Source organism: Saccopteryx bilineata, chromosome 9 (assembly GCF_036850765.1).
Source record: "Saccopteryx bilineata isolate mSacBil1 chromosome 9, mSacBil1_pri_phased_curated, whole genome shotgun sequence".
NCBI classification, from domain to species: domain Eukaryota; kingdom Metazoa; phylum Chordata; class Mammalia; order Chiroptera; family Emballonuridae; genus Saccopteryx; species Saccopteryx bilineata.
Genome location: NC_089498.1, coordinates 34620741 through 34639471, shown reverse-complemented (window position 1 = coordinate 34639471; position 18731 = coordinate 34620741). Strand labels below are relative to the sequence as shown.

At 55.4% G+C, this 18731-nt stretch overlaps 1 protein-coding gene across 5 annotated transcripts in view; it reads right to left on the bottom strand.

Moving 5' to 3' along the window:
* Positions 1-18731, bottom strand: part of GSE1 (Gse1 coiled-coil protein) — a 468526-nt gene that overhangs the window by 270649 nt on the left and 179146 nt on the right. For all 5 annotated transcript variants that reach the window (XM_066243247.1, XM_066243248.1, XM_066243245.1 and 2 more), the window contains exon 2: positions 17326-17509. In XM_066243247.1, coding sequence (XP_066099344.1) covers positions 17326-17509 — 184 coding nt within the window. The remainder of the gene's footprint in view (positions 1-17325; positions 17510-18731) is intronic.

Sequence of the window (18731 nt, the reverse complement as noted above, 5' to 3'; positions counted from 1 at the left end):
TGCAGTGAATGGAGTGTTGACCTGGAATGCTGAGGTCACTGGTTTTAAACCCTGGGTTTGTCCAGTCAAGGCACATACAGGGGGCCCTGGCCAGCTGGTTCAGTGGTACAGCATCAGCCCGGCATGTGGAAGTCCTAGGTTTGCTTCCCAGTCAGGGCACACAGGAGAAGCAACCATCTGCATCTCCACACACACCCCCCTTCCACCTTCTCTCTTCCTCCTCTTTCTTCCCCTCCCACAGCCATGGCTCAAATGGTTCAAGTGAGTTGGCCCCAGGGCACTGAGGATGTCTCCGTGGCCTTACCTTAGGCGCTAAAATAGTTTGTTTACTGAGCAACAGAGCAGCAGCCCCAGATGGGCAGAGCATCACCCCATAGGGGGCTTGCCAGGTGGATCCCAGGGTGCATGCGGGAGTCTGTCTCTCTGCCTCCCAGCCTCTCACTTAATTTTTTTTTTAAAGGCATATACAGGAAGCAACTACTGCGAGTTGATGATTCTGGCTCCTCCTCCCTTGCTGTCTCACTCTCTCCTTTTTCTAAAATAAATAAATAAAATCTTTTTAAAAAAGAAGGAAGTAAGGGTTGGCCCGTAGTTCTCTAAGGAGCAGGCAGTAGTGGGGGGCATGCCTAGAGCACAGAAGAGACCAGATGGCTGGTGACCGAGGGGATGAAAGGAAACAGGTGGCCGTTTCTCCATCCCTAAGTTGCCTGCCCAGCACACCCAGAGACCCAGGCCATTTGTAAGGTCACAGCGCACAAAAGTTTACCCAGACCTCAGTCTCCCGGTCTCTAAGATGGGTTAGTAAAATGTGCCTGCCTCATTACAGGCGTGGGAAAGATTCAGAGTGAATCTGTGCAAAGCATGGAAATCAGAGCCTCTGTTCATAAGCATTCAACACACATGACTTGTTCTTATAACTGGGGAGAGCTGGGACCCCCCTGGACCTCAGGGCTGTCAGGGAGGCTGAGCCGCCATCCCTGGCTCACAGCCCTTAAATGGGTTTCCCAGCTTTGACCTTTACACACACACACATCTGTTCTCCAGATGTAGGCGGGGGCCCAGCTGATCCCAAGATCAGCCCAAAGATGGTCGGAGTAGACAGGCAGCCAGGTGGAGGGCACCAAGATCCCCAGACTGGGGGATGTCACAGAGTCTGAGAGGGGAGTCTGGACGCTTGGCCCTTTCTGATCCCCCCTTCCCCAGGTCCTGCCACCAAGGAGACCACATCAGGGCCAGTTGGGTGTGCCCTGGCCCCCTCTGGTCTCCTCACCATCCAAGCTCCCTGCTCTGGCCCACCTCGTTCTGACCTCCAGGGGACGGGCTGCCATTCCCAGGGAAATCCACCAAACCACATGTGTTCCCAGGCCCGCTGGGGTGCAGATGACCAGGCTGATAAACCCTCTCTTGGGGACAGGGCTGTCTGCAGAAGGTCTGAGATAAGGTTGAGCGGCCACCACAGAGCCTGTGGTTTCCTCTGGGCTGGCACGGAAGTTCCAGCACCGTCTCCATGGGACAGGGGGTGGGGGGCACACCTCTCCCTCAGCTCCCAGGAGGGAGGGAAGCCTCCCCCCAAAACCCTGCAGGTGCTTATGAATCCAGGGCTCACCCCTGCTTCCCTGCCACCCATAGGGGACAAGGGAGGGAGCCCCAACCCCTGCCTGCCAGGACCTCCAAATGTTAGAGGGAGGAAGCTAACGGTTCCTACCTAGGACCTGTAGAGTGAGAAGCAATTGGCATTTTCTACTCACCATCCCTGCTCCGAGTGTTTCTCATCATTATCTTTTAAAATTTTTTATTTATTGATTTGAGAGAGAGAGAGAGAGAGAGAGAGAGAGATGGCAGGTAGGGAGAGGGAGGAGCATCTACTCATAGTAAGTGCCTCTCATATGTGCCTTGACCAGGCAAGCCCGGGGGTTTCCTTTTGTTTGTTTTTGTAACAGAGACAGAGAGACAGAGAGAGGGACAGATAGGGACAAAAAAGACAGGAAGAAAGAGAGATGAGAAGCATCATTTCTTCGTTGCGGCTCATTAGTCTCCTTAGTTGTTCATTGATCACTTTCTCATATGTGCCTTGACCGGGGTGGGGGGGGAGGGCTGCAGCAGAGAGAGTGACCCCTTGCTCAAGCCAGTGACCTTGGTCTCAAGCCAGTGACCTTGGGCTTCAAGCCAGCGACCTTTGGGCTCAAGCCAGCGATCCTGCATTCAAACTGGTGAGCTTGCGCTCAAGCCAGCAACCTCGGGTTTTTGAACCTAGGTCCTCCACATCCCAGTCTGATGTTCTAACCACTGCGCCACCGCTTGCTTGGTCAGGCAAGCCTGGGGTTTTGAACCAGCGACCTCAGCATGCCAGGTCAATGTTCTATCCACTGTGCCACCACAGGTCAAGCCATCATTATCTCTTTTAATCCACTCACAACCCTTCACTGTTCAGATGAGGAAACTAAGGCACAGAGAGAGTAACTTGTCCAAGGTCACACGGTGAGGTGAGGTTTCGACTGCCGTTGATTCCCAGGTTCTGTTTGGCCAGTAGCTCACATGTGAGCCCTTGAGTTAAGACTCTGAAAAGTAGGACCAGGAGGTAAAGGAGAGAGCGGGACAGGGGCAGGGAGGCACGGACCCCACACAATCCTGACGATGCACAGAACGGGGTGTGTACGCAGATGTCCCGCTGACCTCTGAGGGATAGACACAGCTTCCTGCAAGCCCCCGAAGCCCCACACCATGCACAGCCCACCATGGGTGCCCCACCATCCACCATCATTCACACACATCACCCCCACCGAATTCCAGGCTTATGATCAAAGGTAACCAGAATTCCAGACTAAAAATCCAATGCGGTTGGTGGAAAAGATGGGAGGGAGGCCCTGGGCCACGACACAACTCTCCCCGAATGGCCCCCTGAGATTGTGCAGGAGCGATCCGGAAGCTCATGGGACCCCCAGCGCTGGTGATGGTGGCTACACAGAGGATATGCTGATGACCTACTTTGCCTTGTACGCAACCTCTTGCCCTAGAACAGAGTGGGGGGGCAGCTCACCCTCCAAAAGATCCCTCTTTGCTGCCCTGCACTCCCCCCCCACAATGCCCCCCTTGCCCAGCCCCAGCCCTCCGCCCAGTGGGACCCCCACTCGCACCTTGTGCTGTGGGGGCACCTGTGGCTTGGCAGGACCTGGTGCTAAGGGATGGAAACTCAGACATCTGCTGCCCCTCCCCCACGCCTGGGCTTGCCTCCAGCTCCCGGCTCCCGTGGTGACAGCCTGTCTCCCACAGCTCCGAGAACAGAGCCAGGCTGTGTTCACGTGTTCCCGCCGGGACCACAGGGTGGGCGGGTGGGAGCAGAGCCACCACCCCACATCGCCAGGCCACAGGCTCTGTCTGTGCCCTAACCTGCCATTAGGGAGATGCAAGGCGGCCAGACCAGCCCACCCAGCCATCGAACTCACCCCAGACCAGCCTCTGGGGGCCAGGACGGTTCCCAAGGATGGGAGGGAGGGGTGGTGGCTGAAGGGCAAGGCTGCAGCACTCAAAACAGACCAGCATTCCCAGCACTTGAGAAGATGGAGACCCTTGGGCATCCCCATTTCGCAGACTGGGGAAACTGAGGTTCGGAGAGGTTGCACAGAACTGCCTGCATGGCCTGGATCCTGAGACTGCTGATGACCATCTCACCATGCTCTGCTTCCTGGGGCAGGCGGAGAGAAGCCGGAGAGGGCACACCTGCTCGGTGGTGAGGGAGGGGGACCTGGGGGCACAGGGAGCTGAGAGCAGTTGCTCAGGCCCAAGAAGGCAGGAAGGAGGCCGACCCAGAGTGTAGAAGATGGGCCCTGGCCGGTTGGCTCAGCGGTAGAGCGTCAGCCTGGCGTGTGGAAGTCCCGGGTTCGATTCCTGGCCAGGGCACACAGGAGAGGCACCCATCTGCTTCTCCACCCCTCCCCCTCTCCTTCCTCTCTGTCTCTCTCTTCCCCTCCCGCAGCCGAGGCTCCATTGGAGCAAAAGTTTGTCCGGGCACTGAGAATGGCTCTGTGGCCTCTGACTCAGGTGCTGGAGTGGCTCTGGTCGCGACAGAGCGATGCCCCAGATGGGCAGAGCATCGCCCCCTGGTGGGCATGCCGGGTGGATCCAGGTCGGGTGCATGCGGGAGTCTGTCTGACTGCCTCCCCGTTTCCAGCTTCAGAAAAATACAAAAAAATGGTGCCTGGTGGGGATTTCTGTTTCACAATTGCTAGGCTGGTTCCAGGTCTTGCATATGCCCAGAAAAAGCCTCCTACTTTCCTGAGGCTCAGTTTCCTTATCTATAAAACAGGCTAATGGCTGAAGAGCTGGTATGTACTAACTGCTTAATAAATGCTTCTTCCTTTCCTATACCCCATGAGATGAGGAGGAGAGAGTGTCAGAGGATAAGAGGTGGGGTATCCTGGCCGGGTGCTGCCCCCAGGATGGCATTTGCTGGCGATTTCTGAGCACAGTGGTTCAGGATAATGGGGCTGTGACTCACCTTAGTGGCTTGCTTCCCACCCTGGGCCCGGTAAGGGTCAAATGTGGTCTCCCCTGGCCCTGTCAGGGTCCTGGGATTCCTGTGTTTCCTCCCATCTGGAGGAGGTGAGCTATGAGTGGTTCAGAAGGTGACACTGTGACTCAAATGCTCCCAGACAAGAACAGCAATGATGACGGGGACAGTGACAAACAGGCTGCTGACAGTTCACACAGCCACGCCGGGCTGTCCTTAGGGCCTCACGCCTCGACCCACTCCATCCTCATAGCCCAGCCAGCGAGGTTTATGGCAGGAAGTAGCCCAGGGAAGTTAGGTGGCTTGTCCAGGTCACAGAGCTCTAAATGGCAGTGCCAGGATTCCAACCAGGCCATCCAGGCCCAGGGGTGGCAGGGGTGGTCTCAGCCCCCATAAGAGAGTGGTGCCACTGTCACTGGGGGGAAGGGGCAGAGAGTATGGCCCTTGTCCCAAAAGAGGACAGGGCCTTCTTTCCACCTCAGGTGGGGGTGGGGGTTTGGGGTTCTGAAAGCTGGCCTCAGGGGCCTCTTCTACAGCCCCCAGTGAAGCAGCAGATAAAGTGTGTCACATCCGCACCCCTCCCACCCTCCAGGGACGGTGGGCCTGGCCGGCTGCCAAAGCCACTGTCTGCTTACTAATTCCCTCAGCTCAAAGCCACAGGGGCCACCGAGCCTGCTGGGCCTGCTGTACGCGCACACCGACACGCACACAGAACCACACACATGCAAACTCAGAACCGCTCACGCACACTGACACGCGCAGGCGTTCATACACAGACACACAGTCTGCAGAGAGACAGCTTAAGGAGCTGCTGATCTAGAAATCCCCTTGACCTGTCTGTCCCGAGGTCCCAGGAGGAAAGGGGAGAGGCCGGCCTGGGGCCATGCAGGGTCTAGCCTTGCCATGATGGAGGTGACCATGGGGGGTTGTGGGGACAAAAGCAGAGTCATACCTCTCCCCGGCTGCCTGCTGCCAGTGTGCCCAGGTCACAGCATTCATTCATTCATTCTTCAGTCAAGCCTCCACTTACCCACCCACCCATCCATCCTCCACCAGCCACCACCCACCTTTTCTAACACTGTTTAATGAACACCTGTGTGCAGACCCTCTCCTAGGTAGCAGTCAGCATATCAGAGGCCCGCCTGATACCACTCTGGGGCTGAAAGGACCGAGGCGAGAGTAGGACACTTATCAGCAATGAGGACACTGTGAACGTCTGCTACGCCCATTGCCTCATTTAACCCTTGCAGTGACTGTGCGGCAGCAGCCCCCCTTTACAGATGAGGAAACTGAGGCTCCTCTAGAAAGGAGCAGACGCAAGAGCCTGAGTGTTTAATCCTTTCCCTCTTCCCACCTTCCTTTATTTTTTTTTGCTTGTTTAGTTTGACAAGAGAAATAACCTGAGAAAGCAACACCCAAATAGCTAATGACGGTGTTATAAGCTGGCAACGGTATGTTCTGATTTGCTAGGCACAGACCCAGTGTCCACCTAACACCACCCCTCCCCCGTGATAAATAATAGTGACTGCTGTGCTCGCCGAGGTGCCCTAGTTTAGAGCTAGTTAGAGCCAAGTAACGCTCCTTTCCCACTCTGAAGCTGAAGAAAGGGTGTAATATTGAAGGAGAGGGGAAAAGTGGCAATCACTGAAGGCTTCCTGGAGGAGGAAGGGCTGAGCTGCACCTGGAATAAGAGAGACACCGCCCACCAAGGCCCAGTGCCCACAACCCAGGCCAGCACTCAGCTTTGTCTAAGATGGTCTGGACCCCAGAAAGTGAAGGCACGGGTATCAGGCAATTTGGGAAATGGGGCCTTGGACTGCCTGTGGTGAGTTTGCCACCAGCCACGCCAGCAAGCAGGTGGGCCAGGCTGGCCAACCACCAGGGGAGTACGGGGGGGCCAGAGCTGAGACCGGGCCAGAGCAGAGAGCCCCCTGGCTGTTTCCGTAGCGCCCATGAGGGAGGCGAGGCCTGGCAGCACTGCCCCAGCACCCCGAGTAGAAAAGGTACCCTACCTCCCAACATCACAGGTGCCTCATTACCTGGCACCTGCTTGTCCTGACAGGTCTGGGGTTGTCCTCAACCATGGCTGAGGACCAGGGGCCTGGAAAACCACCACCCACTGTCCTCCCAGCCAAAGCCCTGCAGGGATTCTGGAACCGTCTGAACTTCTCAAAGTTCAGGAAACATTTTCCTAAATGGGGCTGGACTTCCTGGAATCGAGGATACATCTTATCCTGCACGCTGGTTCAGGATGCAGGCTCTGTGCCACACTGCATCGCAACACTGCCGCTCAACTGACCAGCCCAGTGACCCTCGGCGTGTCACCTGACCCCTCTGTGCCTCAGTCTTCTCATCCGGAACATGGGGGAAGAAAAGAAGAGTTTCCCCCTCACAGGCTGCTGTTAGGATTCAGCAAACTGGCACCTGCCACGAGTGGCAGAGCCTTGGTACACAGTAAGTACTTGTTTACCACCAACCGCCACGCTCCAGCACAGATGAGATGCACAGAGGAGACACCTAGAGGCTGAGACTCCAAAGGAAGAGTCTCCAGCCTGACCTCTGCTCCTCCACAACCTCTCCAAAGGTTTGGTGGGTCCTACTTGAGTACTGCTGGGGACAGGAAGCTCACCACTTCACAGCTGGACTGCTTTGAAGGGCGGGGCAGTGTGCTTCTGCTGTCAGCGTGTCCCTTCTGGTTTTTTGTTGTTGTTATTGTTTTGTTTTGTTTTTTGAGAGGAAAGGAGGGGGAGGAATCAGCTCCTACTCCACTTAGTTGTGCTACTGATCGCTTCTCATATGTACCCTGATCGGGGCTTGAACCGGCAACCTTGGGGATTGAGCCACTGCTCTCACAATCGAGCTGGCTCTGAACAGACAACCTTGGGGTCAAGCCTGCAATCCTGGGATCAAACCGGCGACCTTGGCACTCTGGGCTACCCTCTATCTATTGCACCAGTGGCCAGGGCTCGGTGTGTCCCTTCTTAATTAACTTCAAGCCAAGAACAGGAGGGTCAGGACCACAGTCCATGCCTCCTACCTCCCTGCCCAGGCCCTTCATATAATCTGTGACCAAGAAGCTGGTTGTGATAGGAGGAAGCAGGGTACAGAGAAGTCCTTGCACTCCACCTGGTATAGGATAGGAACAAGAAGCTCCAGGGCTTTGGGGTCACCTGTGCCATGCACTCCTGTGCCCTCCCAGGGTCTCCTCAGAGGTTAAAGACCCACCACATGTGTCCTTGGCCTTCACCTCCTGCTCCTGAGCTCCTGGTTCTACTTGGCTCCTCTCCTGTCCCCTCCTGCCTTTTCTTCTCTCTTCCCAAAGCAGAAGGTAGCTGGGTTATCCAGGTTAGACCCTGCTTTCTCCCTTGCAGCTGGGCAGCCCCTGGTAGGAAAGCTCCCTCCTCTGTGCCTCAGTTTCCCCATCTATGGGAAAGGAGGGTGGATTCAGTGACCTCTGCAGGCTACCTGGCTCTCAGGGAGCTACCTCTGCCCTTTGCCCCTGGCAGCTGGGATGACCGCAGTTTCACCTGGGCTCACCCACAGGTGCCTAGTGCCAGGCACCATGCCAGGGTTTCATAATGACGCAGTGGGAAGAGGAAGTTGCCCATGACAGGGGCATTAGGGAATATGACCAGGGAGGGTCACCAGGGGCCATGGCACTTGCTGTCATGCCTCAAGGCTCTGCCACATCCCTTTAGGGTCTCCCTGGGCTCAGATTGGGGTGCTTGGGGACATTACATCCGTCCCCTGGACCATGCTCATGCTCCATACATACACCGTGATGCCCCCGCCGCCAGGACATACACACCTCATTGAGTCCCAGCTCAGTACTCTGCTCCCCCCACCTCTGCTTCTGGAGGTCAGGGCACTATCCCAGAACTAACGACCCCCCTCCACGGCCTGGTGAGGGCCCATCCCGGGGAACTCACCGGGCAGGAGCACTTTCCACACGGGGTTCTTCTGGTCCATGAGAACTGACCGTCCTGGCCCCTGGCCCCTGGCCGGGCCTGGCCTGGCCTGGCCTGGCCTGGCCTGGCTGCCTTGGAGCAGCTCCCTTTGGCCTGGGGAGGGTGGGGGGGGGGCGCAGTGGCTGGAGGAGCAGAGAGAAACTCTCTCTTGGGTCTGCAGTTCAGGTTCAGGAGCAAACTCCTGAGAAGTCAGTTGACAGAGAGAGAGAGAGCATGCAAGGGAGAGCAAGCCACAGCATAACCACGCGGGCGGACAACAGGCCCTCCTCCTGCCCCCCCAGCCTCCACCCGCTGGCACACACCCCTGAGCTGCAGACAGGAGCCTGAGGGCTCCGGAGAATGGCGGGAGCTGCACGGCCACTTCCTGCTTTTCCTGCAAACTCTGGCCTGTTCTCCTCCCCGCAGGCTCTAGTGGCCCGAGGTGTTTACTGCACAGGGGAGAACTGTGCCCTGGAGAGCAGACAGGACCCCAGTTCCCAAGGGTCCTCACAGCGTGACCCTCCCCACCAAGGGCACCCCTGTTCATCCATATAATCACTCAACAGTCTATTCCGAGCACCTGCTACATATGCCAGGACCAGCCCCGTAGGTGCTATAATGCACCCCAAGCAGCAGGAGCCAGCCTTACGGGCATTCCTGGAGCTCATCAATGCCAAGGGCAACACCAGAGAGAGAGGGCCGAGGACAGCTCAGCTTAGGTGGAAGGAGAGGACGTAGGCTTCCTGCCTGGAACAAAGGGGAGACCTGTGGGAGGAGGGGCTGGATCAGGAGAGAGGTCAGGGAGAAAGCTGGGACTGAGGAGGGCTCAGGCCCTGGTGGAGAGCAGGAGACCGATGGGCAGGCAGAAGCAGGGCGGGGTCCCAGGCTCTGAGGGCAATTCCAGGGAAGGCCCACCCCGGGCCTGTGGTGTCTGGTGCCCTGCAGAGGAGCTCCTATGGGGGACTGGAGAGGGGAAGGGAGGAAAGAAGTAGGCAAGGGAAGAAGCCTATTCTCACTAGGGTCTTAGCTTGGGGCTCTCCTACCCAGTTCAAGTGCTGCCTCTTCCACGAAGCCCTCCCAGATGCACTGCACTTTCTCTGCCATTCTACCCTGCGAGAGCCCATCTTGGCATATTTGGGGGCAGAAGGGCTGGGCATTCCCTGAGGGTGGGGAACACAGCTCACCTGCCATGTGGTGCAAGCTGGGCCCAGGAGATGCTCAGTGTGCCCGAAGGTGGGCTCACAGGCTGCCTCCTGAGGTGTGGTAGCGGGAGGCTACGGGGGAAGCCTTATCTGAGTCTCCGGGGTGAATCCCTTCCCCACAAACAAAGGGGGCAGCAGAGTAGAGGACTGGGGCAGGAGCAGCCCAAGAGCTGTAGCTCCGGCCATGTTCCCAGTGCTCTGTTGCGCCACCTGCTGTGCAAACACCAAACTGCACCTGGGACCTCCTGGGGTGGGTGAGAGAATCCAGCCCCTAGGACACCCTCAGCTAGTGTGGCATGGGGTCCCCCATACCTGTTCTAAATGCAGTGGTTAGTAATTGAGGTAATCCTCACCGCAACAACCCTGTAATAAAGGTTCTGTTGGCCCTGGCCAGGTGGCTCAGTGGATAAAGCGTCACCCTGAGGTCGTGGGTTCAATACCCAGCTAGGGCACATATGAGAAGCAACCAATGAGTGCACAACTAAATGGAACAACTAAGTGGAATAATGAGTTGATGCTTCTCTCTCTCTCTTTCCCTTTCCCCTCCCTTCCTTTCTCTCTCTCTCTAATAAATGGAAGAATAAAAATAAATCATCCTGACATTCCAGAGAAGTAAGCTGACTCAGAGCAGTCCAGTGTGCACCTGTCGGGGCGGAACCAGCTTAAACCAGGGCTTTTCTGGTGGTACGGTCATGAGGCCCGTGGGCCAGTCCTGGTAAAGTGCCTACAACTGTGCCTGGTTCAGAGTCAGGGCTCAGTCAGTCCCTGCCTCCCAGTGCAGTCCTCACAGCCCGCCTGCTCTTCTGTCGGGAGCGTGGACCCCATGTCCTACAGACTGCACACGCCCAGCTCAGCCCGGCAGAACGATCGTGTGACTGGTCAAATGGCTTCCCAAGATATCCACGTTCTAATTCCTGTAACCTGTGTATGTGTCATTTTATGTGGCAAAAGGAACTTTGCAACTGTGATTAAGTTGTGTGGACACTGAGATGGGAAATTATTCTGGATTATCTGGGTGGGCCCAGTGAAAACCTGAGGGTCGTCATAAGCAGGAGGCAGGAGGGGGTTGTAGGAAGTGTGAAGACAGAAGTAAGAGGTTGAAGTGGTGCGGGGCCACGAGCCAAGAAATGCAGGTGGCCTCTAGAAAATGGAAAAGAAAGGAAACGAGTCCTGGCCAGTTAGCTCAGTCGGTCAGAGCGTCGTCTGGAGACATCAAGGTTGGGGGTTTGATCCCCAGTCAGGGCACATGAGGGAAGTGACCAATGAATGCACAACTAAGTGGAGCAAGAAATGAATGCCTCCCCCTCTCTCCTTAACTCTTTCTCTCTAAAATCAATCAAAAAATAACATTTGTTTAAAGGTAAGGAAATGAATTCTCCCTTGGAGCCTCCAGAAGGAACATGGCCCAGCCCACACCTTAATTTTAGTCCAGAGAAACCCATGTTAGACTTCTGACTTTCAGCCTGTAAGGTAGTAAACTTCTGTTGCATTAAGCCACCAAATTCATGGTGGTTTGTTAGAGCAGCCACAGGAAACTAATACAACTAAGGAAAAAGTGGTTCCCAGACTCACAGCACCAGACACACAGCAGTTGCTCAATAAATGCTCTTCATTATCGGGTGATCCAGGGAGCTCACAGACCCTCCCAGAGTCATCTACGTCTTGGGGGTGGGTGGGGGAAAGGACCAATCATTCACAGGAGACTCGGAAGTGTCCTTGACCCAATATGATCACACTGAAACCTTGGGGGAAAGCAGGCAGCCTAGAGTTGCTAGAATTTTATGTTTTAGAGCAAGGCCCAGAGATTCTGGAATGAAGTAAATATGTAGTAAGGACCTACTTGGAACATCAGCCCTCATGTCCCAGGAAGTTCAAGAAGACACACGCCCCCTTTGCTTATAAAGAATCTCATTTCCTCTTTTACTTCTCCCTGCCATCCTGTTCCCCAGTACCAGCTGACTGAAAAACTTATATTCACTCAACAAGCATCTACAGTGCAGCTATTATGTGCAGTGTGCCAGGCACTGAAGGGATTAAGAGGACAATAAGATATGAACCCTGTTGTCATGGAGACAGCAAGTGTGCTGAGCATGGGCTGCCTCAGGGCCTTTGCACTTGTTTGTCTCTCTGCCTGGAAATCTCTGCCCAATACTACTTCCTCTGCAAGGCCTTCTGTGACCACCTGTCTAAAGTCATAGCCCTCATGTCTCCATATCTCCTATTCTACTTTTCTTCATGGCACTTGTCACCACCTGGTATCACACATTAGCTTGATTATTCGCAAGTCATTTGCCTTTTTCTTAAGTGAAAGTTCTTGGGGGCAGGATTTTAGCCCGGTACTCCAGTGTCTAACATAGTCTTTGGCGTAGGTGCTCGGTAGATACCTGTGAGCCAATGCACATGTGTGGCAGTGTGAGGTGAAGACAGACGTGGGAATGGGCAATCTTAGCTTTGCTGGATTGGAATCATGGTGAAGATACCAGCGAAGGGCGCTGGGAGGGATGCCCAGTTTTCAATGGTGTCTGCTCTCAGAAGGTCAAGGGTGAAAGCTGGCGTGGGCACAGCGAGAGTATTACAAACAATGCTCTTCGAGTCAGTTAAACCCATAGGGTGCAAAATGGCAATAGCCCAGATCCCTGAGTGACAGCTTATTGGTTTGAACCCTGTCAAGGAGAAAGCAGGTCAGTAGGTAGGTACAGGCCATGGTAGGGTGGTGGACAGGTGGGTCACAAGTACAGTTACCCTTGGAGGGTGGTCTGTGCCTGGTTACAGACCTCCAGCTCCCTACCCTGAGCCCCGGAACAGTCGTGTCTGGCTCAGCTGACACGACTTCTTTTCCACCTGAAATCTTGACCACAAACTTATTTGGAAAGAAATTAGACTTCAGGGCAAACAGGCCCTTTTAACAGCAATTTTGCCAGGTCTAAAGAGCTGTTTTTCTCTCTGTGCCACTACAAACTGCGTTTAAGTCAATACTCAGTTTATCGGTTTGTTAAATTGCCAGGTTAAATTCTTTTTTACTTAATGCAAAACTGAAATCAGTCGGCAAGCAGACCCATAAAGTCACATACTAGACAGGGGGTCCAGCTAAAAGCAACCAGACCTGGGTAAGCAGGAGCAGTAATAAACAGAGAGAGGCAGGGAGGGTCTTCAACACCCAGCATGGACGGGAGTCCCCACTAAACATTCAAAGAGGCTTCTGGGAAGAAATCTACGTACAAGCAAAGAGCCTCCCAGACTGCCTAGGCTTCTAAATCTCCTGCCCCGACTTGCAAGCTCTGAGCTCCCCAGTGTCACAAGAAGTTCCCAAGCAGATAAACACAGTGCTAGTCGAAGAGAAAACTGACTTTAGATCCCAGCTCAGCTGGAGACGCACAAGGGAGGAGAGAGGTGAAGGGAAAAAGGAGGGCTCCTGCTACCTAAGGCGTCTTTCCATTAAAGCTGGGAAGAGGGGGGCTCACCCGCAGGGCTGGAGGAGTGACAGCCAAACCCGGCCGACTGTGCCCTCCCAGCAGCTGCCGCCTGGCAGCAGGGACAGAAGTCCTCCAGCGCCTTCATCAAAGCACTCAGCACCAGTACCCGCTCCAAGTAAGGCCTGCCAAGGACTTCTCGTGGCCTGAGCCAAGTACCAAAGTGGAGGCCCAGCCTTCCCAGCCAAGGAGGCCCAGACCTGGCCAGCTGGGCGCCTGTTTGCCCAACAAAGAGACAAAAGGCATCGTAGGGCCAGGACTTCAAGTGGCCACCAGCTCATGCTCTGCTGCTCCCATGGGCCAAGCACTGTGCTGAGCACCGGGCTTGGGTCAGCTCTTGGAACCTCCCAACTCGGGGAATCGAGGCACAGGGAGGACGTCTGCCTAATAACAAAAAGCTCAAAAGGAGCGGAGGCAGGGTTTGAACTCAGGGAGTGTGCGTCTGGATTTGCACGCTGAAGACATCCACATCCTCATCACACCCCACAAACACACACCATTTAAACACAGGACTGCCTGACCTCTGGTGGCGTAGTGGATAAAGCGTCGACCTGGGGACACTGAGGTTGCCGGTTCAAAACCCTGCATATATGGGAGTTGATGTTTCCTGCTCCTGCCCCCTTTCTCTCTCTCTCTCTCTCTCTAAAAATGAATAAATAAAAATTAAAGTAAAAATAAAAATAAAAAATAAACACAGGGCTAAAGAGAAAAGGAGGAGGAAAATGAAGCAGGCCCAGGATGGACATCAGCTGCTATAAACATTCAACATCCAGGCCCCAGGAACATGATTTTCTGTGACCCAACCCCAACCCCATGGGGGGGAGGGGTCTGTGGCTTCCACTACCTCAATTAATAAAGCTATTACCAACCACTTTAGAAGCTGTTCCATAGCTCAGAAAGGACATCCAGGGCCCACGTAGCACAACTATGGGGCCCCCAAGCAGCGCATTCACAGGGACCACAATGAGAATGGCGCCCCCTGCAGTTGTGCAGGTTGTGCAGCAGCCCTGGGTGCCTCCTCCGTATTCACCCTCGTTCACCTGTAGCATTTACAAGGAAGGTTTCATTTGTACCATACCTACTTGGACCAGCTAAGCTTTGGGCATTTTCTGAACCTTGCAAAAGTTCCGTGGCTGGGAACTGGCAGTGCTGAGACTTGGAAACTTGAACCAGGGTCTCTGACAACAAGCCACGCCCTTGCTTATCCCCAGATGGTGCTGCTTCTCTCCCAAAGAGGCTGCGACAGCACAAAGACAATTGTTCTGAATGTCTGTTTCCCATCAGTTGGTGATGAATTAGGAGTGTCCTCTCGCTGTATTTTACACTGCATGCAAGTGACACATGAGAAATGGATCTTCCTTTGACTAAAGGCTTAAGATTATTGGTAAGAGCTGAGGGGAGGGCTTGCTGCCCTACAAGGGAAGAAAGCCTCATGGCACGATTCTGGTTGTACCTTCTCCCACCAGCTGGAGACCTATGGTCAGTCCATGGTTCACATCTTGCCCGCCACTCACTCCCTGCAGCCAGCAAGTGACTACACCCCAGGCAGACACTCCGAACGCTGCCTCGGAGAAACACACAGCCTCCGCTTTTCAGGTCAGCCACGTGTGTCCTTGGGGGTACTAGACCTAGTCACCAGGCTCAGAACAAGGGCTCCTGATGTGACAGCTCCTTTCCACGGCAAACGCTGCCCCAGCTGTACTGGGGTGGGAGTCATCACTGCAGGGGGCAGGAGGGACAGCGGGGGAGACAAGAGAGGGTTCAGAGCTCTGGGAAGAGGAAGCAACAGGGTTGTGTGTGCGCACACGTGGGTCCGTAAGAGAGTCCTGGTGCCGTGGGGGTGTGTGTATCTATATATGTGTGTTTGTGTGTACCTGCGTGTTTGTGCGGTATCCTAGTATGTGGTGGATTTGCCGGATCTGTCCCCATGCCTGTGTGTGTCCACATGTCTGAGCATGCTCGCCCCCTGTGCCCGCCCCGCCGTCCAGCTGGCAGTGCAGAGCTGGCCCAGGGGCTGTGCCCGCCCACTGGATGAGAGGTGGCAGGTGTGTAATGAACCATTAGTCACTGTCACATTTCTGAGCAGCAGTGGCCTCCCCAGGAGGAGCCTGACAGTGGGATGGAGCTCCTGGCGGGTCTCCGGCTGTGACGCCGCACCTCCTACCCTCCAGGCCGGGCTGCAGGCTGGTGGGCAGCAGCTGGCAGGCGTGCACCACGTGCCCCTGCTCTGCCCCAGGCGGCCCCAGGGCAGGGGGCTGGGCCTGTGTGTGCCAGCCTGGGGAGGGTGGGAAGGGTCCCTTGAGGGTCACGGTGTTGCAAGATATTATAGAGCTGAGGGGCAGCTGAAATAGAGAAGGCAGGTTTAGGGTAACAGCCTTAAGGATGCTCCATGCTGCCTGGAGGAGGCGCCGGCTATATAACTAGGGGTCAAAAATAACAAGAGCACTGACACCAGCCACACTTATGGGCACTCAGGGTGCCAGGACCTGCACTGAAAGCTCTTCATGTCCCGGTTAATTTACTTCTCAGACTTGGTCTATGAGCCAGGCACTCATAGCCTTCATTCCCATTTCTCAGATGAGAAAACTGAGGCATGGAATGGGAGACAACAGTGTGCTGGGGAGCCGGGGGAAATGGCTGCCCCAAAAGCATCCCTGCCCACCACCCTCAGGCCCCCCTTTGCTGCCTGACCGCCCCACCCCCACCTGCCCATAAGCTCCTGGTCAGCAGGGCCTGTTCCTGGCATAGGCCCAGCCCTTTCCCTCGCTGAGTCCACATCGCAGAGAGAAAGAGGTGGCTGGCCCTGGAGATGGATGTCCCAGACGGAAGCCTGTATGGAGGGCAGGGTGGGCCGCCTGCCTCAGCGCCCCTCTCCCTCCATCTGCGAGCTTGTCTCCTCCCAGCTCTGGCCCACTTCTCAAACAAGTGGAGCTTTCAGCTGGCTGCCCGCACAGTGGGCCCGCATCGGAGCTTTCAGCCGGCTGACCGCACAGTGGGCCCGCATCGGAGCTTTCAGCCGGCTGCCCGCACAGTGGGTCCGCATCGGAGCTTTCAGCCGGCTGCCTGCACAGTGGGCCCGCATCGAGACGGGCAGGCCTGGGCTCTGGGGACTCAGTCCTCTCAGGGGGCGGCGACAAGGTAGAACACTCACTCTGAGGTGCCCCCACCCGACAGAAATATGGCCCAAAGGACCCTCCTGAGGGAGAGAACACAGGTGTCTAGCACCTGCCGAAGTCCAGCTAAAGGCCTGACCTGAGATCCACTCACTGCCCTCAACCCAGAGTCCACAGGCCCCACAATCAATGCCCCGAGAGCCCCACTCACAGGCCCGTCAGCCAGGAGGGGCCAGCCTCTGTCATTGGGGGACTGAGGATATCCAAAGGTGCCGAGATGGGCAGACTGGGTCTCCGGGGCTGGAGGGGCAGGAGGGGAACCCCCACACCGGAAACCAATGAGCATTATCTTCCTTAAGCCAAATGCCCTTACCCCTCTGGCGCAGCTGAGAGACGTGTGTCAGGATGTGATGCATTCGTAACCGGAAAACCCAGAAACAATCCCTGTGGCACCCGTGGGTTGAGCAGTACAACAACGGAACAGTTACACGGTAGCAAAAAAGTATGTGCTGGTGGCCCCCTTTGATAGTAACACGGATACAAGTTGCAACTCCAAGCGATGGGAGTCCACCCCTGGGACACAAAGTTCAAACCACCAGGAAAGCTAGGTCACAGGCTGTTTAGGCCACACAGGTGCTACAGAGAAACCAAATGTGAGATGGTGCTTCCGTCTGGGTGGGTGGGGGCAGGGCGCAGGAGCATCAAGATTGATGAACCCTCTAGTACCTGGGTTGGGTATTGGGTTCATGGGTATCCAGTACATTGCTTTTTAAAATGAATGAGTGCATACACTAGAACGTAGAGATAAATAAATACAATACAATACAATAAACAAAAGCTGTCTGCAAATCAAGGATGAGCAGATGTCGAGAAGCAGAGATTCTGATTAAACCTCAATTTTGTTTAATCCCTGAGAAGCATTAAAAAAAAACAACAACCCAAACTCAAGTACAGGAGACTTCACCTCCAGGTTCTCACCCAGAGCCTGGGTAGAACTTGAGTCTGAACTGGCTCTGAGGGCCCCTCCCAGCCAGGGGGGCGGCACCGTCCACTCCAGTCCTAGAGATACGAAAGAGCTGCCCCTACCTGTGCCCGTGAAGTCTGGTCCGGCCCTGTCCAGGCTGCTCTGCTGACACCGGGCTGGCCCAAGCTCCTGGGTGGCGGTCTTGGGGCCTCTGAGCAGGCTCTCTGCTGGGGCGCCCAGCCAGGGCTCGGGCTCCCGGGCGGGAGGGTGGGTGGCTGTCGGTGCCTCGAGAGATGCAGGGGTAACCTGGAATGACAGCAGGGTAGACATGGTGAGTCTTGGCCACGCCTGCCTGGAGGTGCCCAATGGGTGGGTCCCCTGGGCTATTGGACACCTTCGTCCCCCACGATGGCCTGGCCTTCGCGGTCAGGCACTCAGCTTGGCTGGAGAGAAAGAAGCAGAGAATTGGTTCCCAGCAAAGGCAGTCTTCCTCTCCCAGTAAACCCCATCCAGGAACACCAGGTGGTCGCTGGACACTGGGGTTCCATCCACAAGCCCCGCCGCTGCCCGAGCCCACTCAGCTGCAAGGAAGCTGGTAATAACCTGACAGTTCATTATAACGATAAAGATAAACCTAGAAAATCTTCAGTTCACCCAGCGGGGTAGTCATCCTGTCCCCGCCCCTCAAACCATTTTTGTATTTTCAAAATTATTGTAAAATATACTATCATGACCATTTTTAAACGTACAGTTCAGTGGCATTAAGTTGATTCACAATGTTGCGCAACCATCACCACCATCCATTTCCAGAACTTTCTCGGATCCCAAATGGAAAAACTCTGTCTCTGTTTCCCTCTCTCAGACCCTGTCTTTTTAACTTTGACTATCCTGGTCTCCCTTTCCCTTTTTCACATTTGGGTAAACCAAGGCTCAGAAGGGGCAACAGAAGCCTGAGGGTGCCAAGATGGGGTGAGCCCAGGTCAGCAGGGCTTCATACCCTGGGCTCTCCCCTCGGACCTCAGAGGCCTGCACAGGAGGGGATGAGCTAAGCCTCAGCCTGGGTGCCAGGGCCTGAATAACCAACTGCAGCCACCTGGGGGCCAGTCCCACAGCCTGGCAACCCCCACGTCCTGACGAGGAGCACCAAAGCCAGCCCGGCTGCAGAAAAGCAACTTCATGTGGATGAAGTTTTATTCAGGGATTAGTGTAATAAAACCAAAGTGCCTAAGAGAGATGGATGGCTCAGAATTCCTCGGGTGAGCCCAGGCTCCACCAGCCCTATATGCGAGAGACGGATACATTTACCGTTTGTTTCCGGGAACGCTTTAATTTATGAGATCCATATGGTGACACAGCCCAGACCACAGCCCCCACAAATCCCACAGGCGTGCTGGCGGCTTAGGCTGGAGCCAGGAGGAGGCGGCACCTTGGCCCAGCACATGTCATTCATTCACTCCCTGGCTTGTTCGGGATGGGGGCGGGGGTGGGGGTGGGGAACGTCAGCATGACGGAAACCCTGGAGCCCCAT